The following is a 26344-nucleotide window of genomic DNA, read 5'->3' as shown; positions in this document are numbered from 1 at the left end:
CCTCGCCCCTAGTTATGCTCTACGTCCTGAAGATCCGAAGGTCCAAGCCCGTCTCGCAAGGAGTCCGCGACCTGCCCTCTCCTCGCGGTCCACCCCTCGGTTTGGTTTCGGCCAGGCCGGCGCGGGGAGGCGGGGACGCGAGGACGCGGTTAGTTTCCCCTCCCTCTTCGCGCGACGTGTCCTTGCCTCGCGCTCTTAAAGGGGCTGGAGCGGGACTTGGCGAAGCCCAGGGCCGTTGGTAGTCGCGGGGCTCGAGGCAGAGACCGTGGGATTGGGCCTCAGGCTCTGCGCTGTGGTGTGGGCCGCACTGCCCAGAAGACTAGGGCACTGGCTGAGGACCCCCTTATGTCAGGTGGCCGCGGTAGCGGTGAGGCTTTTCTTAGAGGCCCCTAGGCGTGGAGCCCCGCGGGGTGAGCGCAGCGCGGCCCCCTCGACCCAAGGGTGGAGGCCAGGTCTTGTACTAGCCCCCAGCGCTTTTCCCTCGCTGTCAGTTAGGAGCCTACCTGCGCCCGGGGCGCCTGGGTGGCTCAGTAGGTTAAAGCCTCTGCTTTCGGTTCAGGTCATGATCCCAGGGTCTTGGAATAGAGCGCCGCATAGGGCTCTCTGCTCAGCAGGGAGCCTTTCCTCCTCTCTCTCTCTCTCTCTCTCTGTCTCTCTGTCTGCTTCTCTGCCTACTTGTGATCTCTGTCTGTCAAATGAATAAATAAAATCTTTAAAAAATAAATAATTTTTTTAAAAAACTTAAAAAACAAAAAAGAGCCTATCTGCATCCCACTGAAGCCCAGCGTATCCCGGGGGATGCTGCCGGCCCAAGGAAACCGGCGCCGCCTTCATTCCAGTGAGAAAATGGCCTGCAGGGCCCGTGCCCGTGCGTCCTGCCAACCGCGTCCGGACTTCGGACTTTGGACAGGAAGGCGTCGCGGGTCAGCTGTGGTTTGGGCACAGTTGAACCTCTCCCACGCAGGAGAACATCGATCGCGTCTCCTCTGCCCAGAGGAGGATTGCAGGGGTTTATTCACTTCTACCTAAATTACCTGGGCCCTTGCTAGGCAGAACTGTCTTAAATTCCAGGAGCTCCTAGTCACCCAAACGCTAAAGCAAACCCCTGTGGACTTTGGCTGAGCGATTGGTGTTCTCCTCCGAGAAGAGGAGCTAAAAGTAGCGCCTTACGGTCTAAATTTAGGACCCTATTCTTAGGTCTGTTGAATAAGGTATGGAGTGCTGGATTTGTTCATGGGAGACTTTTAGCTGACATAGGTGTAAAGGATAACCCGTAAGGCTTACTTGCCAGCAATAATTCTCAACAAACTCAGCCTGCTACAAGTCCTCCGTGAAGTAACAAAAGGAAGCAGATTCTTCTTCCTAAATAAATCACTCAAGAGAACTCAATAGTTGAACAAAATCTTAAATCCTTAGGAAACTTCCCAAATGTAAACTGTCAGCAACAGAACAGTTGTCCCAAAAAGAATTTTTAAAAGGCCCAGGTTCACAGCAATTGATTTTTAGGACCAAAATGGGGCCTTAGTTGTTTGGAACTCAAAGTGCACTCTTTTGCCACATCAGCCTGCAGAGTTTCCAGGAACTATCAGTATCAGAACGCAGCAGAAATTGCTTAATAATTCTCCATTTTTAAGGTATTATACAACCTTCCTATAAATTGGACAGTGTGCATTGAAATTATGTGAATAGCTTATTAAAATCAAAACAAGCATAACATTTTATATTTAAAATTTCAGAGTCATAGAACAATGTATATCAATTAGAGTACTGTATCGATAAAAAAATTCTTCAATGTCTGAACATTTTCAAAAAACTCTAGAATCATTTTCAACTTTCAGGACTTATTTATAACCTAAAACATTTTTTTTAATCCTTCTGCCCACCCTAAGGCAGTCTGTGCCCTTTTCCAACTTTTCAATCATTCCATTCCAAATATAAAAACATAGATTAGGGACAAAATAATAAATGAAATTTTAAAAAATCTAAAAGATTCCCGCATAACAAAAGGCAGTAAAATTTCAACTTAGTGCCAGATTCAAACCTAATTTCTCTTCTATACACTTAATAGTCATATAGAAACTTACCTCTTCCTCTAGATCGTTCAATTCCATTTTTTAAAAAGTTCATGTTAAAATATCTTAACGTGTAAATAAAGTTCTACTAAGCACCTCATATCCTTGAAAAAGATTTCAGATTCTCATACATCTGCTACACTCCTGTTTCCACATAGACTGTGATCCTGTTTTGACACTTGTGTGGTAAAGGGGAGCTGTAGGTGGAGTTGTGACTACCAACACAGAAGCCAATTTCATGGCCGTCACTCCTGATGAAATATGTTTTTTTTTCTAACATATAATACACATTATTATCCTCATAAAAATTGCGATTGAAAAGAGATATACTGAATTTAATAACTGATAAAAATTAAATGTTTTGTTTGATAGTCTATTCATATAAAATACATGATTTTTACCATGTAAAAGATATTCAAAGATTGTTCTCAAATAGACATGGGATTTTGCTGTCTTATGTAGACCTACTTTAAGGGAACTGGAGAGCAAATGTTTTCAGTGTTAATGACAGCTACTAGGAAGCATCTAAGAACACTGGAAACATGCTAACAAGTAAACCTTGTCCACAACCCAGAAACTAATTTCCCTTAGGAAGGGCCCTGTTGAAAGTCTGTAGCTACTAGTTACACCCATTTAACAGGCAATGTCATGGGCTATAGAATCTATTCCTTTGGAAGAAAACCAAACATGATGAGCCACACTTTCATTCTCTGTACTAGTGATGTAAGAGTTGTTCTCAGAACATATTGAATCAGGAGTTACCTGCTGAACAAGAGCTGGGTAATTTCCTTTGTTAATTCCACATATAAATGAAGCATTCTAATTAAGCACAGATAAATGTTAGAACTCAAATAACTTCCTCAGTTATAAAGTAGATAAGAAGCAGTTTTAATTCCTATTACTTAAACAATTCAAAGAAAGTATGTTGTGTACAAAATCTAACTGAAATTACTAGCAAATAGAAACAATTACCTGAAACATTTACTCAGAAGAAAAGGAAAACTTTTCACGTAAATTTAACTGGAAAATTGCTCAAATTTTCCATTTACTGCAGCTATTCAAAGCTATATTATGGGAGCTTAGTAGATGCACTGGATTGTTAGAATTCTAGGTCTGGCAAGAATTCTTCAGAACATTTAGTCCAAACATCATGAACTTAAGGCCATACAGGTGAAATAAATGCAGGGAAATGAAGAATTTGTGTCAATTCATAGCCTTTATTAAATAAGTACTTTATATGAGAAGTGAGTATGGCATACTGGTTAATAAATTATTATTTTTTAATTTAGTATCTTCACTAGTATAATTTGTGGGGGGAGGGATGTGTCAGTAGGACATATCAGTATAGAATTAATTCCATGAGGAGATGAAAGTTTTATTACAACATTTTATAATCATCATTATTATTGTTCTTCTTTTCTCATGATGGAGCAGATTTCTAAGTAAAGTTTTTAATCAGTTTTAAGACCAACTCATATGGGGTAAATTAATCACTTCTCTGGGCTTATTTTACAGGTAATATCAACTCTCTAGAACCTTAGCAAAGAAATAAAGTGAGGAGGAAGCCTCTGAAAGCAAAATGATACAGTTTTCACAGACTCTTATCATAGTCACCACCATCTACCTGGTCACCCAGACTAGAAACCTGGTAAGTTATCTATACTTTTTCTATTTTCCTCTCCATCCACATTCAATCAATCATAAAATCCAATGAAATCTATCTACAAAAGATCTATCTAGTTTTTCCTTCCAATCATTTTAACAACCACCATCAGCTATTAGACCAAAGGTTAAAAAATGTGTCTGGTGGGCCAAACTTGATCCACAGAACATTTTTTCTGATCTGTATGGTATTTCCTTTTAATTTGAATATTTGCCAGCATTCAAAATCAAGAGATTTCACACAAAATATCCAGATTTCCAGCTTATCTTGAAATATCAAAAGATCTGAGGGCACCTGGGTGGCTCAGTGGGTTAAAGCCTTTGCCTTCAGCTCAGGTCATGATCCCAGGATCCAGCTCTCTGCTCAGCAGGGAGCCTGCTTCCTCCTCTCTCTCTGCCTGCTTCTCAGCCTACTTGTGATCTCTGTCTCTCAAATAAATAAATAAAATCTTTAAAAAAAAAGAAAGAAAGAAAGAAAGGAAGAAAGAAAGAAAAGAAAAGCAATATCAAAATATTTGGCCAAACCAGGCTAAAGATAAATAGTAGCTACATCATTTGGAGAAAGCATACACACTCTGTTGGTTAGAATTCTCATCTTTAATTCATTCATTTCATTTGAGTTTATATACCTTGATTTAGACCTTCACCATTTATTTCCTAAACTAATGCAATAACTTCCTGACCAGGCCTGCATTTGGTCTTTACCTGTTTGCTGAAGATCAACAAACTTAAGGAAAAGTTAAAAAAAAGAAAATCCTAACAATATCCATGCAACAAAACATTCCAGTAAGAGAAATCTTACAGATAAGATCTCATGGAAAGAGAAACATTATGTAACAGTTGCATAGGGAAGATTCTCTCAAACATCATTTTCAACTACTGCTATATTTAGAAAAATAGATAAAATTAATGCAAAAGATTTACAAGGTCAACTTACCCTTTCTGTAAGAATTATAATTGGTGAAAATGCAGAACTCATAAAATCACAAATGTCAATTTGAAATAAATATTTCAGAATCCAACACTCAGAAGCATCTTCTGTCAATTTATAAATAAAAATAAGTCAACACCTGATGTGAGGTAACTTTTAAATCTAATTTCTGCCTTAATTGCTGCGTTAGAGAACAAATAACTTTTTTCTTACCTTCTTGAGAAGACAAAAAGTAATCAGTTGAAACCATTTGACTGTTTGGCAGGTTATTTTCCACAGATCTGTCTATTTCTGCCTGAGTATATCCTTCAGTACCTAGTAATGTTTTTGATTTTTCATCATTATTTTTAGAAGATGGAGTTTTGAAAAGTACTTCCTTATGAATTCTCCTGGGTGATTCTAATTCAGAAGCCATATCTGCAAATAAAATTAGAAATGTTTGGGTTTTTCTTTTAAGATTTATTTATTTTAAGGGAGAAAAAAAGAGCATGAGCATGCATTTGGGGAGGGGCAGAGGGAAAGAATCTTCAAGGAGACTCTCCACTGAGTGGGAAGCCCCCACACACACGGCTCCACATGGGGCTCAGTACAGAACTTAATCCCACAACTCATGAGATCATGACCTGAGCTGAAACCAAGAGTTGGACACTCAACCAACTGAGCCACCCAAGCACCCCTGGAGTTCCTTTAATACTTGCTTTGTTGTGGGCTTTCCTTTTGTTTTTTAAGCAGACCATTCTTTGAATTTTTGTGGTCATTGTGACACTTTTTTTTTTTTTAAGATTTTATTTATTTATTTGACAGACAGAGATCACAAGTAGGCAGGGCAGAGAGGCAGGCAGAGAGAAAGCGGGGAGCAGGCTCCCCGCTGAGCAGAGAGCCCAGTGTGGGGCTCCATCCCAGGACCCTGGTATTGTGGCCTAAGCCAAAGACAGAGGGTTAACCCACTGAGCCACCCAGGTGCCCCATGACACTTCTTAATGGAAAGAATTCACTAAATTATAAACTGCAGCCTGCATTAGTTCCTACTGCTAATGTAATAAATAACCACACATTCAGTGACTTAAACAGTACAAATATATTCTCTTACAGTTCTGGAGTCCCAAAATCAAGGTGTTGGCAAGGCTGTGTTTCTTCTGTAGGCTCTAGAGGAGAATCTATTTTCTTGCCTTTTCTACCTTCTGGAGGCAATCTGCATCCCTTAGCTCATGGCCCCTTCTTTCATTTTCAAAGATAGCACTCTCCCTTACTCTGACCCTCCTTCCTTCCACCTTTAGCAGACCTTGTGATTATATTGGGTCCACTAGGATACTCTCTCCATCTCAGGATGCTTAATTTAATCATATCTTCAAGTCCTTTTTGCCATGTTCAGTAACATAGTCACAGGGTCTGGTAATTAAGACATGAACATCTTTGAATGGTCATTATTCAGCCTATGCCTTTTCTTTATTCTTTTACCAAGGAAGAATTTTTAAAACTAAATACAATTGTATTCTCTACATCGTTTTCTTGTCCTAAAAACTATTAAAAAAAAAAAACTAACATAACTGTCAACAAGTGCTAATAGGCTTGTTACTAAGAGTAAGATACTAAATATCTCTATATAGAATTTCATTCCTCTTAGATACATTTATTACCTTAGGAAGTGTAATATTTAAATGTCATTGAAAAATGTATATCGCTGCCATTCAAGAAAATTGGTAAGATAGATTACTCTTACTTTATCTGTTAAAGAACCAGGAGTCACCCAGACGCCCCTCCAGGGCAAATTATCATTATTTAAGTTATTTTAGCAATTAAGCAAAGATTAACACATTAAAATAATGTTTTATATGTTTATGTTGGCTCAGTAGAGGGAAAATACAGATATTTTAAGTAGAATATAAAAGTAAAAAACTTCAAGATATTCTCATTCAACTGTTAGTAAAATACATGCTTCCATGAGTATACAGAGGTATATGCTTGTTTTCTCCTTCAGACCCAATAACAGCATAAAGTTGTGCTGAGGAATCAAATTAAAATCAATAGTAAATTGTATTTTGGATTTCATTCCTACGCTATGAATGAGTATAGCAAAGGCAAAATTATACATTTCCTTAATTTGGTGATCTCATGAAATTGACATTCTGCTTCAATAACTGCCATAAATTTCTGAGAAGAAACTCAAGAAATTATAAATCTTATCACAGCTTTTTTTTTACAGAATTCATAAATCTATACTGGCAGAGAAAAATTTTATATTATCTAATTGATAATATGATCATTAGGGAAAATATGTTTTATTTTGAATTTCAGTGTAACAAGGCTGATATTTATTTAAATAAATAAGTATTGATATTTTATTCAAATAAAATATTCCTGATTTTTCTGATTTTATGCTACATATTAAGTATTTAAATGATTTATACCTTTAATGACAACATACCTAGGTTCAAATTAGGAATGAAGATGCACGTGCACATCTTTTTGAGAACCCTCATTTTAAAAAGATTATCTGGGGCACCTGGGTGGCTCAGTTGGTTAGCCATCTGACTTGGGCTCAGGTCATGATCTGGGGATCCTGGGATCCAGCCCTGAGCTGGGATTCCTGCTCAGTGGGGAGTTTGCTCTTCCCGCTCTCTCTGTACCTCTCCCCTGCTTGTGCTCTCTCTCTCAAATAAATAAAATCCTAAAAAATAATAAATTAAAAATTAAAAGAATTATCCTTCCCCAAAATTAATTGAAAAAAGTTTTAATTTGTACCATGTCAAAATTTCCCACATTTGTATTGTTGGATCATATATTCATAAGCATACCATATCTAATAGTCATTTATTTTAAAACAATTCAATTTTCAAACATAGTTTAAACTGATCATTTGATTGAATTAACTAATCAGAGTTAAAGGGGAAAAAAAGTTTTAACAAGTCCTAGCCTGAAATATAGTATTCAGGTAAACTGTGGGATTTACTTCTCAGTTACTTTTTAAGATAAGAGGAGGAAAGTATCAATGCAGTTCCAAAAAGCAGTATTAAAGATTAGTAAGAGAATTATTCAGTGTCTAATTTTGCACTTTCAATTACAAATTTAACATAACACTTTGATGCAGTCATTTATTTGGCATTGTTCAAAAGATGAAAGTCCCAAGTAAGCAAACTCATATCAGTAATTTAATAATGCCACCAGTAAACATTAAAGTAAAAACTGAGCAGTTGGGGGCCTGGGTGGCTCAGTTGGTTAAGTGTCTACCTTTAGCTCAGGTCATGATCCCAGGGCCCTGGGATGGAGCCCCGCATCAGGCTCCCCGCATCAGGCTCCCTGCTCAGCGGGAGACTGCTTCCCAGGCTCCCATCCCCCTGCTTGTGTTCCCTCTCTCGCTGTGCCCCTCTCTTCTTTTTTAAAAATTAAAAAATAAATAAGTTCAATTGGAGTCCTTTTATAAAAGTTATTAATATTTTAATATAAATAACTGTTCCCTAATTTATCTGTTTTGTAAATACCTATGTCAGTATATTAGTTTTTCTGTAAATCTGGTTTTCCCAGGTCTCAGACTTTCATAAATATTGATTTAAGATCAGTAATTCATTTTTCATGAACTCTTTCTGAGTAAGGCAAATTTTCATTTGCTATTTCCTAAAAGAGTTGTTGAAATTATCTGAAAATTTTGGCTGTTGTAGCTCTTTTCCAAGAACCAAAAAATTGGACCTGTAGCTTTATCTGAATTTTTTTTAGTATTCCTTTTTAAAAACAAATCTTACATGACCCCAGGTTATTTTCTATTTAATTAATACCATAATATTTTGGAATAATATAATTTGTTTATATAGAATGACATATCTTTTTTAGAAACTTAAAGAAATTTCTGAATATTTTCACAAAAGTCTCTCAAAACTAGTTATAATTGCAAAATTGCCCTATTCTCATTTGATTATTCTCGAAGTTTTCATATTTAGAAATTCTCTTAGCATCACTAATGAAATAATAAATAAATTCTACTAAAGTCATATTCAGGCTGTCCTTGAGTTTTTATACATATATTCTAAAATATTTTCATATATTTGTATTTTGAACCTTCTTTATTTCTGGACCTGATGTTGTTTTGCTTTATTTTAGTCTCACTTATTCTTCCTAATTTCTCTTATTTGCTTTTTCATAAATATTCTTTTAGGAACTAAAAACTGTAAAACAAAATAACTTCCTCTTTAGCCTTTGGCATCATGTCTTTAATATTTTTAGCCATTAAAATGCATCACAGGGGTGCCTGGGTGGCTCAGTGGGTCAAGCCTCTGCCTTCAGCTCAGGTCATGATCTCAGGGTCCTAGGATCGAGCCCCACATCAGGCTCTCTGCTCAGCAGTGAGTCTGCTTCTCCCTCTTTCTGCCTGCCTCTCTGCCTACTTGTGATTTCTCTCTGTCAAATAAATAAATAAAATCTTAAAAAAAAAAAAGCATCACACCTACATCTTTCTCATTTAGAAAAGGGTAAGACTCTAAGTCTACATTCTGATTAAGGATATTAAGTAAAGAGCTCACATTTTGAAGAATATTAAGAAATGACATATAGTTCTGGAAATTCAAGAAAATCAACCATTTCTGATGGAAATAAATGTGTTTTCTTCTGAGTTTGCAACAGTGTTGATCTCTTCTTGTGAAAGGTTATCTGTCATTCTAGGGTTCAATCGTTCCTGGATTATTGGCCAGCATTTACAGAGTTTCTAATCTATCTATCACAGAGACATCAGAATGGAGATGTGAGAAAGTCATGTTATATAATTCTTTACTTAAAATAGAATCCCCAGGTTTTTAATCATAGGAATTGCTAGATATCTAGACATCTAGATCTAGAAGTATCCTCTGATACTCTGCCCTCTTCCATTGCCTACTGTTAAGCTACCAGAATTGACAGAAAACCATTCAAATATAGTTACACTGGGATGTTATTAATGAGCTAAAAAGTTAATGTAAATGAGCAAAAAGAAATCTTCATTTACCAAAATAGAAAGTCAAAGGACATCATCAAGTATAAATCAAAGCAGAACAATATAAAGGTTTTATTCAGAAAATAGAGATAAATACTAAAAGAAACTGGCTAAGAAAGAAAAAAAGAAAGAAAGAAAGAAAGAGAAATTACTGTCTCTGGAACAGAGGTGAGAGTAGAGATGGAAACAGGGAAAAATTGGTTTTGTTTAAAAAGACAAAAAAAAGCCTTAGTACTAATTATATTTTAAGACCTGTTTACATATATTACTTCAATAAAAATAAACACTTATTGCAAACTATCTTAAGATCTTCTTGGAATATCTGTATATCTCCAATCATTCCTCTTCCTTGGTATTTTATTTTATAATATTAAAATCTTAGTCCCAGAGTAAACCAGAAGTTAATAAACGGTAGTTAATAAGGTTATTGTTGATTATTGAGTATTTTGAGAAACATGGATTTCTGGACTTTTTCATCTAATTTGTACTTACAAAAATAAATTATGTTTAAAAAAATTAATTATATTAGGGGCACCTGGGTAGCTCAGTCAGTTAAGCCTCTGCCTTCAGCTCAGGTAATGATCCCAGGGTCCTGAGATCAAGCCTCATATCAGGCTCCCCGCTCAACAGAGCACCTGTATTCTCCCTTTCCCTCTGCTGCTTTCCTGCTTATGTGTGTGCTCGCTCTCTGTCAAATAAATAAAATCTTTTATAAATAAATAAGTATATACACACATACAGTTATAGATATTTTATACCAACCTGACTGACTGGATATGCTTTTTAGCATCATAACTTTCATATTATCTGTGTGATAATTTTCAGCTGAAAATTGTTCTGTTTCATCATTTTCAATTACATTATCTTCATCCTGTATCTGTTCAGAAAATGGCAATTCTGTTTCCTTTGGAATGTCCTGGAAGTTCCAAGGACTGTCCAAATTATATAAGAACTTTTTAAAATATGGTAAGGTATCAGAATCATCTGTTTTCTCTGGGGCTCTTTCCTTGCTTACTTGATCTTCAGTTTCCATAATTTCTCTTGTTTCTATTTCTTGTTCTTTATCAGGGTCAAATTTGCTTGTTGGCAGTTGTTCATGTTTATCTCCTCCATATCCTTCTTCACTTTTTCCATCATCTGATATAATTTTATCTTCATTGGTATATACAAAGCCTAACATACCAAAACCAAAATCAAACCAACTTGGCTTGAGAATTGAGGTATCATTGGCAATTGCGTCTTCTTTTTCTGTTAATATTTCTGTGCATGGAACTGTGGGTTCTTCTTCAGATGATATGGAATTAGGAACATCTTGTAGTGGTGGATTGCTTCCTTTTGACAATAATTCAAGCCCTGTATCCTCACCTCCAAAACCTAAATAACTTTGAAAACCACCCCCAAACCAACTAGTGGCTTCAGGACTGTTAATGTTCTCTGACTCAGAACCTAGTTCAGACTGTTTCTTTGGCACTAAATCAAATTCCAATTCAGGTTCTTGCTTTTGTTCTGTTGGGGGTTCATCATTATTTAATTCCTCTAGGTCATTCTCATCTTCTCCTGCTATTTTTCTACTTTGAAATGAACTTTCTTGTAGAGGTTCAATAACTGATTCAATAGTCTTTCCTTCAGCTAGTTCCCTTCCAAATCCAAACCATCCTTTTACTTCAGCTGAGGATGGTGGGATGTGATCCACTTCTGGAAGAGAATCCTCTTTCATACTTCCAGTGTCCACTTCTTCCCAGTCTTTTGATTCACTAGTACTTCTGATATCTTCAGGAGCTTCTGATGATGGAAACTGATCTTCAAACAAAGTACTTTCAGAAGCTGAATAAAATCCAGATTCTGTCTGAAAATCACTTTCATACACACTAGACTTTTGGTCTTTATCTTCTTCATATAGATATATATTTTTGTCATCATCACTGTTTAATTCACTGTCTTCATTTTCAAATGTGTAACTTACTCCAAGAAGACAAAGAAAATCAGATTCCTATAAAAGAAAAACTGATTGACATACATATACTAAAAATCCTTGTTTTTCCCTTAGTCACTTAAGATAGATGACTATGATTTTCCCAAGACCATACAACTCAACAGCACAACAGCACAACAAAAACTAAAATCAGATCTCCTAATCTCAATCATTTATATCACAATTGACTCAGGGTCAATTATATAAATCTAAAAGAAAAATCAAGGCTTTGAGTATATTCTGAAAATAAACTCTTGATGAAAAGGCCTACATGTCCATAAAATCTTGCTTCTTTTAAGAGTGTACTAACCAGACATATGCAGCTGTGTGGTGATTTGAGAGTGGAATTTCACAGCACATGGCCACAGCTCAGACAGCCCAGAGACTCTAAAGCCTGAAGGCCTTCTTAAAAGTTGCACTACAACATTTAGACTTTTTAAATTGAGATATGGTATATAGCTAATTGCGGTAGAGAATCCTTTTTCATTCATAGAACAACTGAATCAGCAAGAAGAAAAATGGTGAAGTTAATATTTTTTTAAATTTTACTTTAAGTAGGCTTCACACCCAATGCGGGGCTTGAACAAGAGTTCAAGAGTTCCATACTCTACCGACCAAAGTTATTATTTTTTTTTCAAAGTTATTATTTTTTAATCTGAAGGTATAAAACAGTGATATGTAGTTCTCTTTGGATATGATCATTATGAAATCAGAATAAAGTTCAGAATTTTTAAAGATTTTACTTATTTATTTGACAGACAGAGATGACAAGTAGGCAGAGAGGCAGGCAGAGAGGGAGAGAGGAGGAAGCAGGCTCCCTGCTGAGCAGATAGCCCAATGTGGGGCTCAATCCCAGATCCCTGAAATCATGACCTGAGCTGAAGGTAACGGCTTCAACCCACTGAGCCACCCAGGTGCCCCAAAGTTCAGAATTTTTAAAAACTGAACTTCAAAATTGAAATTTTACAATGTTTTAGGCACTGCAGTAGAATATGTGCTTGAGAACAGATTCCGGAGCCAACCATTTGGGTTTAAATCCTGACCCTGACATTCACCTCTGTGAACTTGGGTGAATTATATGACATTTTTATGTCTCATTCTCCTCATCTATAAAATGAGGATAATGACATATGGTATCTTATGTATCTATCTTATATGGGTGTTGTGGTGTGAGGATTAAATGAATGAAGTGCCTAGAATAGTTAGTAACTATCTGTAGTAAACGCTAGCCTCACCCAGCTCAAATTACACCAGCCCAGATGAGCCAGTAATGTAAGGGTAAAAAGGCCCAACACCTTGCTCTATTCCAGGCAACTCTTGAAAGGCCATCCCAGGTTCAGAGTTCCTTATGGAATCAACTGAGACCTTTGTAGCAATGGCATCACAGTTTAACTTCTCTGTCCAATCCTGCTTTTTCTTTTGGTCCCTCACAGGTGTTATTCCTAAGAGTAATCCCTAGTAAACTTCTTGAGTGCAAAAGTCCTCCTCAGAGTCTATTTCTCAGGGAACTTGACTAAGAATGTAGGGCTTCTGTATGCTTCCTATATGCTGTACACTGTGCCAGGTGCTGAAATTCTACAGTAAACAAAAGAAAAAAGTGAATTGTGATAAGTGCTGTGGAGGAAATAAACAGGAATCTGTGATTAAGATGCAGTAATCCCGCAAGAATCATCATGGATGGCCTCTCTGAGGCACTGATGTTTACGTGGTGATAGACAGGATAAGAAGAAACTAGCTAAGTGAAGAACCTGGGGAAAGCATTTGAACCAGAAGGAGCATCCTATTTGGGTCTCTGGGGTGGGAAAGTGTTTAGCATGTTCCAAGAACAGTCAATAAGCGAACGTGGCCAGGAGAATAGTAAGTGAGGAAAGAGCAGTGTCAGGTCATTGGGAAGGGGGTGGAGGACAGGAGCAGATCGTGTAGAGCCAGGGTGAGGAGCTAGGGGCTTGATTCTAGGTTCATTGGAAAGCCATTCACAGGCTTTAAACTAAAGGAATGACAGCTGAAGTTTTGTTGGTTTTTTTGTTTTTGTTTTTGTTTTTGTTTTATGGTATTTTTTTGTTTGGGTTTTGTTCATATGAGATCCATTGCTATTTGGAAAATGTATTGGAAGAGGACAAAGGTAGAGTCAAGAAGACCAGTATTACAGTATTTTAATCAAGAGATGATGAGGCCTTGGGTTAGGGCCATGGAGAGAGTGAAAATGACAAGAAGACGATGTATTTCAGATATATTTTGGAGATAAAATTGACAGGACCAGTAATTATACATTGAACTGACTGTTAATCCCAGAATTTATGCTGAGAAAGAGCCAGATAATAGACAGTTTGCTTGATTAGGCTGACTCATCTCACATTGACCTTATTTAAATGTCCTTAACCTGGAATCTGAATTAAATAGGCTAATCAAACTTACTTTTTCTCATTATCAAGCCCAACATTATCAAACCCCACACTATCAAGCTCATTTGAAACTCAACAGAAAAAGAAATTGTACAGATATGAGATCTAGAGAGAGTGATGGAAAATAAATTTTGTCCCAGTAGTATAACACTAATAAAAATTTCTAATACTTTTATAGCACTTACTAAGTGCTATTCTATATGCTTTACATATGTTCATCTTTCCCCAATAAATTTATGAAGTAGCACTCTATTATAATCATCATCCTCATTTTACAGTTTAGAAAATTAAAGTATACAAGGCCACAGTCAGTCTTTGAACTCAGTCCAGACTCTATCCTGCTCTCAACTACTTTACTCTACTACCTGTCTGTAAATTTTTCAGAAAGTAGTATGCCTCTCATCAACTTTGTCTTACCTCATTTTATTCACATACTCAAACTATTCCTAGATTAAGTTCTCAGACCAACTATTTTATATATTCACTACACAAGATAATTAACCAATGGACACTTACACTACAGAAAGCTGTTTAGCCAAGAAATTATAAATTAAATTAACAACTGAAATGTTATTAATACTCACTTTAGTTGATATCTCAACTTCCTCAGATATGAACACCTCTTCAATCTGTACTGCATCTCTGGGAAAATATCCAAAGTCCTTTCCTTTCTACCAAAATGAAGAATAAAGATTAGCAAGGAGGAGTGGTCGAAGCTATAGTAACTATGGAGCCTAATTTTGCCCCACATCCTTGGCTTTCATCTATCTCAAATCACAACCATTAATTGGCTTTCATTTACCATCTAAAAGAAAGAGAGTGAAATCATATTCTTTTATTTAATTTTAAGTAATCTCTGTACCCAATGTGGAGTTCAAACTTAGAACCTCCAAGTTCAAGAGATGCACACTTTACCAACTAAGCTGGCCAGACACCCCTATTATTCAAAAGAATAGTACTAAATTGAGGGAACATAGAGCCAAGTTGTAAAAGACCACTTTTTCAAACTTCTGAAGGAAAACTGTCCCACACACCGATTTTGTTCCTTTTGATGTTTGTCAATGACCTTCCTTACACAGGTGGACCCCAGATTTACACTGTAAACTGGGGATATCAAAAGGCAAAGGAATGGTGGCAGTAGCCAAGCCAGATGGAGCTGTGACATATTCAACATTTTCAGGATGTCAAAATGAAGTAAGAGGTTTAAACACTGAAAGACTAAGATGGATTCATGAAGACAGCAGAGATCTATACATCCTCCTAGGAGGATTTGGTTCCATTCAACTTTTCTGCAGCTACCTTGATAATAGGGATCTTCTTAATCCAGTTCAAGTACATAGAAGATGTCCCCCAAGAGTGAAGGCTTCACCACTCCACTCTCAGTCCATTTCCTATCCTCGGCAAAGTTTAAAGGCCAAGTTTTGGTCCCGTGATCCAGCACCACTACACCTCGATGGTGGTTCTTCCAGCTCGGTAGCTGCTGCAGCTATTTAGAACCTGAGAGGCTGTGGGTGAACTCTGCAGTGTGGTTTCTTGAACAGCTTCCTGCCTGGACTAAAACACCTAATGCATGGAGCTCAGTATGCTTGAAACTTCACCCTGGCTCCACACATTACATGCTGCTTTTGTGTGGAACTATCATTTTCACACACAGAAACCAAGAAAGAATGCTTTTTTTCCCTCTTGTGATACCTATGGTGTCATTTATCTTACAGCTGCATTGGTTGCCTCTAATGTGTTCAGAGACATACACTGGCATGTGTAAGAGACCATAAGCAGTAAGGAATCTTTGGAACTGCAGAAGTCAAATAATTCTGACCATTGACAGTCAGGGGTTGAGTCATATAGCTCCTGATGCTAAAAAGCAAGATAGAGTCAAACAGAACCTGCTCCTTCTAATAGTGATCTCAGAGGCTACACAACAGAAAAATCTGTTGCATGCTCCATATGGAAATGATGTATGCATCAGGTTGGTCACACTTGTTCAACATGGGAGTAAAACTGCTTATAGCATCTTTTTATTATAAAGTATAATGATACCATCAGAGATACACATGTTTCCAACTGAAAACACTAATCATTAATTTTCCTGTTACATATTTAGAGAGTTTACTTAGGCTTCTAGGAATTTCCATGTAATAGGACTTTGGGCCAAATAAAAGGCTCTCCCACTTGTTGTTGTTGTTTTTCATGAAAAACTCACACACATACCTTGATTCTCTAGGCTACTCATCTCTCTGAGGATCTCTTCAATAAGAACTCTATCCCTGGGGTGCCGGGATGGCTCAGTCCATCTGCCTTTGGCTCAGGTCATGATCTCAGGGACCTCGGATCAAGCCCCATGTTGGGCTCCTTGCTCCACAGAGATTCTGTTTCTCCCTCTCCTCTGTACCACCACCCCTACCCTGCTTATGCTCTCTCTCTCAAATAAAGAAATCTTTAAAAAGACGAAGAAGAAGAAGAAGTCCTTTATGTGCTCAGAAAGACATGTCTTTTAATCTGATTAACTAAAACTTCCCGGTCTCTCTTAAACTTAGCCATTGGCAGCACCATGGGATCACTGGTGCTGCCTAGATATCCCATAATCTCCACCAGCACCTCTAAATTTTATTCACCAAGTAAATATAAAACTTAACTTCAAAAACTCTGCATGCTATGTAAAAATAATTTCAAAGCACTCTTAGTTCTCTATCCCAACCAGAATGCCTTCCCAAAATACTACTTTTGTAAAATTTTGGAACCAAGACTGAACATGACCATTTTTGTTTGTTTAAATATGTTAAGAGTGGGGTGCATGGGTGGCTCAGTTGGTTAAGCATCTGACTCTTGATTTGGGCTCAGGTCATGATCTCAGGGTCCTGAATCAAGCCCCATGTAGGGCTCCGCACCCAGGAGGGGAGTCTTCTTGAGGTTCTTTCCCTCCCCCGAATCATGCACATGCACTCGCTTGCTCTCTCTCTCAAAAAATAGATATTTTTTTAAAAAAATATGTTAAGGGTTTTAAATATATATTACATATATACTATATATATAAAGTGCTTTAAAATGTATTAAAGCTCCTGTAGAAGTGAAAAGCAGGTATTCTGTACAAGCTAGTCATTTATTCTACGTTCAGTTTTTAAAACTAGATACTTACACTTCCTGCCCACAAATCTTCCCTTTCTCCTGCAAGTTTAACATAAACAGATATCTCTTCTCCCTTAGTGAAGTTCAGGTATCGGCAGTCAGGTCCTCTGTAATCTCTCATGGCTAAGACTCTGCTTATTAAAGCTACGTAAACATGTGAGAAAAACACACAATTTAATTTAAAGTGATATTTCTCCCCCTCCCATATTGCCCTCCTCCAGTCTATCCTATGTATTTCCAAATGCTAATTTCTTCATATCATTTATTACCTCAAAAACCTACAAAGACTTCCCACTGCACACAGAATCAATTCTAAGCTCTTTGGCTTGGTATCTAAGGCTATCCATAATCTGATCCTCTTCCTTATTTAAAATGACTTCCTCTTATTCCTTTACAGTCAAATTCATCTATCCATTGTCCCTGGAATATGTCATTATCATTCTTATTAGAAAGGAAAGGTAAAGATAATTTGTTTTCTTCCTAGCACCTACTACAGTAGTCCCCCTTATCTGTGGGAGATATGACCCAAGACACCTAGTGGTTGTCTGAAACCACAGATAGTACTGAACCCTGTATATACTATGTTTTTTCCTATGTATACATACATATAATAAAGTTTAATTTCTAAATTAGGCACAGTAAGAGATTAACAACAATAGTAAAATTGAATTGTAACAATATACTGTAATAAAAGTTATGTGACCAATCTTTCTCAAAATGTATACTGTACTTATTCTTCTTAAAATGATGTGGGATGATAAAATGCCTCCCTAATGAGAGGAAGTGAGGTACATGGGGTAAGCACTATGACATAGAGTTGGGCTACTACCAATCTTCTGGCTGCACATCAGAAGGATCATCTGCCTTTGGACCATGGTTGACCCCAGTTAACTAGAACCATGGAAAGTGACCCATGGATAAAGGGGACTTCTGTATATTCCAGGCATTATGTAACTCTTTCCTATCTTTATTTTATTAAAACAGACCTATAAGGTCAATAATCTTCTATCAGTCCAACAAATGAGCCTTTAAATAAGTCTTAGAGAGTTGGTCACACACCTTATAAATGGTGGAGCCAGATTTGCACTGAGATTGTTATTTTCACTGCAATATGCCTTCCATATTCTGAGATTTTTCTTTCTGTTCTTTCTGAAGCCTAAACACCCTTCAGTCTCTCTTTGTGATCAACTCATATCCTACTTCTAGGAGACATTCCAAACTGGTCCAGCCTGTTCGCCCCTTTTCTGAACTTCAATATTATCTATTATCCTTAAGTTGTATTGCTATTTACTTTTTCATGTTGATCTAATTCCTGGAAGTCAAGAAACTTATCTGACATTTCATTTTATTTCTCTTAGATACACACTCTGACCCCTCCAGACTCAGAACATAATAGACCTTCAATAACTATAATCATAACTACATATACTAGATTTAGCCCTTCAATACATAAAGTAATATACATACCATATTACCTATTATAAGTATACTAACATATGTAAAACATTTTGATTAAGTCATATGATTAAAGTTAAAATAATAATATAAATTACTATAAATTTGAATGTTCCCTTTCCATGTTTCATGTCTGGTCCTAAGGAAATTAAAATGAGGTTTTAAAGAGGGAAAGAAAGATTATTACTATTATAAAATATCATCTAGTAAATCTCTACATATCAAATTATATATCCAAATGATTTAGGATAATGTTTACTCATAAAACATTTATTTATATATTATTACTTTTCTACTAATAATGTTTTGCATTTTTAATTTATATGTTGCAAATCAGAAATAATTCTCACATACTGAAGAGATAGAACATATTTACAACAATTGTAATATATTGTGATACTATTCATCTTGTACCCTAATGCTAATAACAGAAAATAACTTCGTAAGCAATAAAATGAAAATTAGTTTTTCTTTGTAGAAAATAGGAGAAAGCTAATATCCAAGGATGTAAATAAAATTATGTACTCCTAACACTGATTTCATTATTTTTACATGATAAGTGAACACAGAAATGATTAATGTTTGATAAAACTTAGATAATAAATCATGGTGATACAAAATAAGTATATTTTTAGAAAACTCAAGAGAATCAGAAAGTTCTGATGTGAAATAGAAACTAAAAAATATAAAGCTTCATAAATAAAGAACTATCAAATGGCTTGAAATCTTTTTAATACAAATCAATACAAATCAATTTAGCTATCTTCAAAAATAGTAAAAGTGCTGATTTTTGAGGCCCGGATTAATATCTTTATAATTTCTCTTATATTTATTTATCAGACTGATCTTTGCCCCTTGATACACTTACATTAAAAATTATCATGAAATGCTTTGCTTCAAACATTTTATATAGGGAAGTATATTTTATAATTGCAAATATTGCTCAATGATATTAATGCTTACTTCCTTCATACATGTCCACAATAACATATTATGTCACTTCAGAACCTTAGTTTAAGAGGAAAAGAAGGAAAAAAAGAAAAGCAAACTTACTTTCACATTCCAAGTCACCACATTTTTTTAAATCTGCCAGCAGTTTTGTGCCCTCAAGACACTTTGTCAGAGAAATTACCAAAAGGAGAGTTCTGTGAACTCCAAGCTCCGCCATGCTAAAACAAGCAGGAATCCCAAACAAGGTTTAAGCCAATTGTTTAGCCGGTAACTATACCAGCCAAAACAAGAGATACCCCACTCTGTCTACTAAATTTAAAAGAAAAAGGTTTTTCTAAATCCCTTTATAAATACATTTTTCAACTGGCATTTAGGCTTAACTTGAGGGACAAACGCTCTCTATCCACAATCTGCAGTGTCAGGTATCCAGATAATACAAAGGGTTTAATAATTAACAGAGATTTTTAGTTGGACTCAGGGCTTATAAAGGTGACCCATGTAAAGCTGTCTCACTTAAAGGCAACTTGCTTTCCACAGAACGGTTCTTAAACAGGCCTCCATAAAAAGGGAGCTCATCTCTTTATGTTAAAGTCTTAGGTAGGTCAGTCAATAAATACAACTGAGTATTTCCTGCATATGAATACCATTATCAGTGGAGAAAGTATATCGTTAGATGTAGAAGCAGTAATAATTTATACTAAAAGCATGACTTTGAAATCCCACTTTCAGGGGCGCCTGGGTGGCTCAGTGGTTTAAAGCCGCTGCCTTAGGCTCAGGTCGTGATCCCAGGGTCTTGAGATTGAGTCCCACTTCGGGCTCCCTGAACAGTGGGGAGCCTGCTTCTCCGTCTCCCTGCTTCTCCCCCTGCCAGTCCCCCTGCTTGTGCCCTCTCTCCCTTTCACCATCAAATAAATAAATAGATTTTTTAAAAAAATTAATAGTTCAAATGTGGTAAGAATGTTCCAGATATTAAACAATTATGCGATTTAACTCTTACATCGACTGTATAAGGTAGGTAGTGTTATCATCCCCTATTTTGCATGCGAGGAAACTGAGGTACTATTAAGCTAGCTAGATATTATCTAATGTTATTGCTGCTTAAAAGAGATCAAAGCCCTATATTGGGACTCTCGGCATTAAACACTTGATCTTTGTAGATTTGGGAAAGCACAGTTGTCCTATTTCAACTTTGAGAGGGTATTTTTCTAACGCCTTGTTTGCTGTACCTCTTCCCTATATTTGGCCATGCCACAGGGTGCAAGGCTTACGGAACACAGCAGTTGTATGACACCGTACTCCCCCAGTACCTGACAGAAACAAAGCAAATATCCCGTACCTGAGCAAGTTAAAGTGAAGGACTTCTACTTTCAGGATCCTAACTACAACAACAAAACAGTGTGTTTGTTTGTTTGTTAGTTTTCCAAAAACAATAGTAAGAAGCCCCCTCTCTCAGATTAAAGATTTTTACATCTTTAGAAAAAATCTGAATGAATGAATTTGAGGATCATTTGGCTGGCAGTCAGAACACTGTATAGTTGTTCACATGCACACACAAAAAACTGTAGTTTCTTGGGGCTCCTGGGTGGCTCAGTCAGTTAAGCATCTGCCTTTAGCTTGGGTCATGATCCCAGGGTCCTGGGATGGAGCCCTAAGTAGGGGCTCCCAGGAGAGCAGGGAGCCTGCTTCTACCTCTCCTTCTGCCTCTCCCCACTGCTTGTGTGCTCTCGCTCTCAAATAAATAAATGAAATCTAAAAAAAAAAAAAAAAAAAAGATTAGTTTCTTGAACACTTTTAAAAGTCTAAAAACTATGTTGTCAAAGACTTTTAAGGTATTAACTCTTCAGCTTCAAAATTTGGTGCAAAATTATTTGCATAACTTATAATATCAAGATATTTAATAACTTCCTTTTTGCATTCAATATTAAAGACATTAAAATTAAATCCTGAACTAATTATTTTAATTTTTTAAAGATTTCTTTTTTTAAGCAATCTCTACACCCAACATGGGCCTCAAATTCACAATCCCAAGATCAAGACTCGCATGCTCTACCAACTGAGCCAGCCAGATGCCGCAATTTTGTTTTAAGTTAAGAACCCAGCTAAATTTAAATTTGTTTATTGATTGGCCTATTTGTTTATTGATTGGAAATTTGGGTCAAGAAAAACAGGAGAGGGCACCGGGTGGCTCATTTGATTAAGTGTCTGCCTTTGGCTCAGGTCATGATCCTCGGGTCCTGGAATGGAGTTCCACATCAGGCTACCTGTTCAGCAGGGAGCTTGCTTCTCCCTCTGCCCCTTCCCCCCTGCTTGCTTTCTCTCTCTCTTTCTCCCTCTCTCTCATAAAAATAAATAAAATCTAAATTAAAGAAAAACAGGAGAAAAATTTTTGCCCAAGATACCAGCCCGAAGATTTTCTTCTACTAGAAATGTTCCCACTTTCTTTATACTTAATGCATTCAGATTATCTCACTTTATTTTCAGATCATCACTTAAATATAATTTAACAAGATATCTGAAATGTGGTAGCATAATATTAACCTTCTTTAATAGAGCCAGTTGAAGAGCTGGTACACGAAAGGGATAGGAACATTTGATTTAAAGAAACCAATTTCACTATAAAGGCAGTCCTATTAAGCTAGCTAGATACTATCTAATTGCTGATGTATTTTTCAGGTCAAGTGTTGTGTCAATATTAAAATACACTGCTGTGGAGGAAGATTTCATAGTAACTCTCAGTCAGGAATACTGATTTGGAAGAACTATGGCATTCTTTAGATCCTATATAGGAAGTAAGAGTACTTACTGCATAAAGCTAAAGAATGGATCATCAAAGACATACATGTTCAGTATCTTTTTTTTTTTAAGATTTTATTTATTTATTTGACAGAGAGAGATCACAAGTAGGCAGAGAGGCAGGCAGAGAGAGAGAGAGAGGAGGAAGCAGGCTCCCCACTGAGTAGAGAACCCAATGCGGGGCTCGATCCCAGGACCCTGAGATCATGACCTGAGCCGAAGGCAGAGGCTTTAACCCACTGAGCCACCCAGGCACCCCACATGTTCAGTATCTTAGAGATAATATCACAGAGCAGCCTTTTCCTTGACAATATGAAGACATAATCATGAATGCTATACTTCTACTGCTTGATTGTGTTATTTCTGATACTATATCATAGTGTCTTGTCTCTTAGTATGTCAGATTTCCTAAAGTGGGAACACATTTCTTTCAACTAGCTGCCTGTTACTCTGGAAATTTATAAGACAGAGAAATTTGATCAGAAGTACATGGGATAAGCTGAACTAATTAAGCCAGGAAGGTTTTTATAGGCAGGGGTACTAGAACAAAGCCTTTGAAAACAATTCCAATGGTAGACAGTGAGAGGTAAAGTCCAAGAAAGATTAAGATTCAAACTGTTGTGGAAGACATAGAGATGGCCCCCCATATTCCCTCTTCAAGGTAAGACCTTCTGCTTAGCTGCAGGGAGTACAGGTAGCAGGTAGCCTCTGGCAGACACCCCTTCCTGTGTAATCTAGTGGATAAATGACAAGGGAGTACAAAGGTGGCGTCATTTGAGCCTTATGTGGGACACTGACAGGCATTCCTCACTCCAAAGCTCCCTCTTGGGAAGTTTGTAGAGCCTGCACTGTGGTTTGACTTTGTCCTTTACTTAATCCTGCCTTTTTCCCCTTCCTTTCACAAGTGGTGATCTTTTTTTTTTTTTTAAGATTTTATTTATTTATTTGACAGAGAGAAATCACAAGTAGTTGGAGAGGCAGGCAGAGAGAGAGAGAGAGGAGGAAGCAGGCTCCCTGCTGAGCAGAGAGCCCGACGCAGGACTCGATCCCAGAACCCTGAGATCATGACCTGAGCTGAAGGCAGCGGTTCAACCCACTGAGCCACCCAGGCACCCACAAGTGGTGATCTTTTGAGCCCCAAATTTTCTTACCATCTACTTCTAGAGGACCCAGCCTCAGACACTAGTGATCCAAAGATACAAAACAGGGAGATGGCAAAACATACATTTGGGGCCATGATTCGGGCTTGTCACTCCATGGTTCATTGTACCTCTGTCGCTTTTGAGTTGCTGAAGGCCATGTTTTAATTCTGCCCGCTTTTTCTTATTCTGCCTGCTTTAGAGTCCTAACAGGAAAGAGATGAGTGTTCCATTTTGAGGGATGGCACTACTCTGTGCTTGAGGAAATTTTCTGGAAGGACTATTTACCACGTGTGGAGACGATTCAGGGAAGCCAACAATAGATGTAACATCTCCGGGCATGAGAGAACAAGGAGCACTACCTGGAGAGAACTATAGGCAAGGCCTGCCCAACGGGAACTCAGTTAGAAAAACCTCACTCTTCAATTTTTTGAACTCCCAATGGTAACTTCATTGACCAAACCCAGCCAGATGCCAGCAAATAAGGGAACCCCTTTGGAGCAGTGGACTGAGGAATGGATAGGAAGGAGCAAAAAGAGAATATGCCACACATGGTCATTATTCCTTTACTATGTGTTTTTGAGTAATAGTATACAACATTCTCAACATCCAAGATGATAAGTGTGAGATATTTGCTGATCAGGGAATTGAACTGATTAGTCCCATCTATGCATAAGAAAGGAATTTAGTATTTGTTGAGCACCAATTTTGTACCAGTGAGCTTACTATTTCACATACAAGTCTCATCCTTTAGAGTGGATATTATTTATTGAATGCCCAGATGTATCAGACACTCTTCTAGAGACTGGAGATATAGGAGTGAACAGGACAAAGTCCTTGATCTCTTGGACCTTGCATGCTAATGAAGGAAGACAGACAAGAGCAAGCAAACAAATGAACAAGATAACTGCAGGTAGTGATAAGTAATTATGGAGAAAAGTGTCTACTTAGATAAAGTTGTCAGGGAAGTCATCTCTGGCGAGTGACGTTTTACTTAAGGTAGGGGAATAGGAAAGCAGAACATTCTGTACAGAGGGAAGAATTAGGGAGGAGGTAATACTTCATTGTCTGAAGCTTGATTACCAAAGATTTAAGGGGAAAAAAATGAAGGAGGCATATCGGATGCATTCCATTATGCAAGAGACAAGTCTTTAAGGTGGAAAATATATTGGCAATACAATCAAGAAACAGAAAGGCAGGGGTGCCTGGGTGGCTCTGTTGTTAAGTGTCTGCCTTTGGCTCAGGTCATGATCCTAGCATCCTGGGATCGAGCCCACATCGGGCTCCCTGCTCTGTGGGAAGCCTGCTTCTCCCTCTCCCACTCCCTCTGCTTGTGTTCCCTCTCTCACTGTGTCTCTCTCTGTCAAATAAATAAATAAAATCTTGAAAGAAAAAAAAAAAAAGACAACAAAAAGGCTGTGAAGAGTGGTAGGCAATGAGGTAGGAGACATAGAGGTCCAATCATGCAGGGATTTTGGGCTGTGGAAATAAGTATAAGTTTTATCCTAAGTGCAATGGGAAGCCATAGGAGGTTTTATGAAAGAGAATAACATTATTTGTGTTTTTATTGTATAATAATCATTATAATTTATAATAATTTATAATCACTTTTTTCCCCTTTGCTAACTTCTACTTATTTTCCTAGTATCTTAGGCTAAATCACTTAATAAATAAATAGATGACTCAAAAACTTTTTATTGAATGAACGAAAAATACATTCATAAATGAATCAATGAGTTGATTTACTTTCAAGAGCAAGATTCTTTATGCCTCGTGACTAAATGAAATTTTATCTTCAACTGTGCTGCTCAATTACTCTCTTTCTCTCATTTCAAAAAGAAAGTCAGGTAATCCTTTTGATTATATTTTCTTTTAAAAATTTGACAAAAGGTATTGGATCTCATATATATCTTTGTCATTGCATAGGTATTAGTAGCAGCAGTGTTAATATTCAGCAAGCAAAGCTTTAGAAAACCTTTGGATTCCCAAACATTGTAGGTAATGCTTGACAGATTGCTCTATAAGTAAGTGAATGAGTAAGAGTACAGACATATTTAGTATTCTGATTAATTTCTAGTCATCAATAGCTTAATGTCTTTTAAGAACAAATATGGGTCAATTTTACATACTCTTATTCCATCCCTTCCAAAATCATCTTCTTTCACTGTCTGCTGCCATCCTGTCCCCATTTATGTCCCTTTCCTTCTTGCCTCTTTTGGTGTCCATGTCCCTAAGTACTTCAGGTCCCCAAGCTTCTTTAAGAAAAAAATTAACTCACAAAAATACCAGTAACTTAATGTTTACACCTCCCCCCAGATACTAAATTTTTAAAAGAGTATATAGAATAAAATTTATGCATGGAAATAAATAAATAATTTCTTTTTGCTTATTTATTTTATCTACTTCTTTAAAAGATGTATAGAATAATGGATCTACTACTATGATTCTCCTTGTTTTACTTGGTTCTCTTCTCTCTCTTCCAGGTTCTCTGGGACATAGGAAAAAATGCCTTCTCTCAATGGACTCGTGCTAGGATCCAGCAAAATACTTAGCCTCTTGGAGCTTCAAAGTCTTTGCTCATAAAATGAGAGACTTGTGCTTAAGGACTTCCTCCACAAGTCCTTCCAGCTCACATATCACATCATTCTCTGAAACATCACTGATGACTGCAATCAGAACATCAAATTGGACTTGGTGAAACTTCTATTAGTGAGACCACACTGGATTTCTAAAACTTGATGACCACAGATTGAAAACAACTAAATAAAGAAGGTGTAGGGATGCATCCCATTATGTTGGATAGAAGGGATTGGGATGTGAAAATACCATTAAATAGTAACATAAAATAAAATGTGCATTCATTCTTTTCTTTAATGATAGCTTT

General features: G+C 37.0%; 1 protein-coding gene and 1 long non-coding RNA gene across 5 annotated transcripts in view; one reads left to right on the top strand and one right to left on the bottom strand.

The window, feature by feature from the left end:
* The window catches only part of MIA2 (MIA SH3 domain ER export factor 2), an 83616-nt gene extending 63685 nt beyond the window's left edge, over positions 1-19931 (bottom strand). The window contains exons 1-6 of one of the 4 annotated variants that reach the window (XR_004285938.1): positions 19631-19931; positions 17133-17266; positions 14581-14667; positions 10385-11612; positions 4879-5082; positions 4672-4772 (exon numbers count right to left, since the gene is read on the bottom strand). Coding sequence is in view for 3 of the 4 variants with exons in the window: in XM_032344095.1 (XP_032199986.1) it covers positions 4672-4772; positions 4879-5082; positions 10385-11612; positions 14581-14667; positions 17133-17266; positions 19631-19745 (1869 nt within the window). In the remaining variant the exon portion in view is untranslated. Of the gene's footprint in view, positions 1-2084; positions 2235-4671; positions 4773-4878; positions 5083-10384; positions 11613-14580; positions 14668-17132; positions 17267-19630 lie in introns of those variants that run through there. The other 3 variants (XM_032344095.1, XM_032344094.1, XM_032344098.1) reach the window with 3 other exon arrangements.
* Positions 69-26294, top strand: LOC116591313. Its single transcript, XR_004285939.1, has 3 exons — positions 69-410; positions 3588-3720; positions 25944-26294. It is a non-coding gene; the product is annotated as an uncharacterized LOC116591313 (long non-coding RNA).
* The last annotated feature ends 50 nt before the right edge of the window (positions 26295-26344 follow it).

The sequence above is a fragment of the Mustela erminea genome, chromosome 5 (genome assembly GCF_009829155.1).
Source record: "Mustela erminea isolate mMusErm1 chromosome 5, mMusErm1.Pri, whole genome shotgun sequence".
NCBI lineage: Eukaryota > Metazoa > Chordata > Mammalia > Carnivora > Mustelidae > Mustela > Mustela erminea.
Note: the sequence above shows the minus strand (reverse complement) of the source record. Positions and strands in the feature narration are given on the sequence as shown.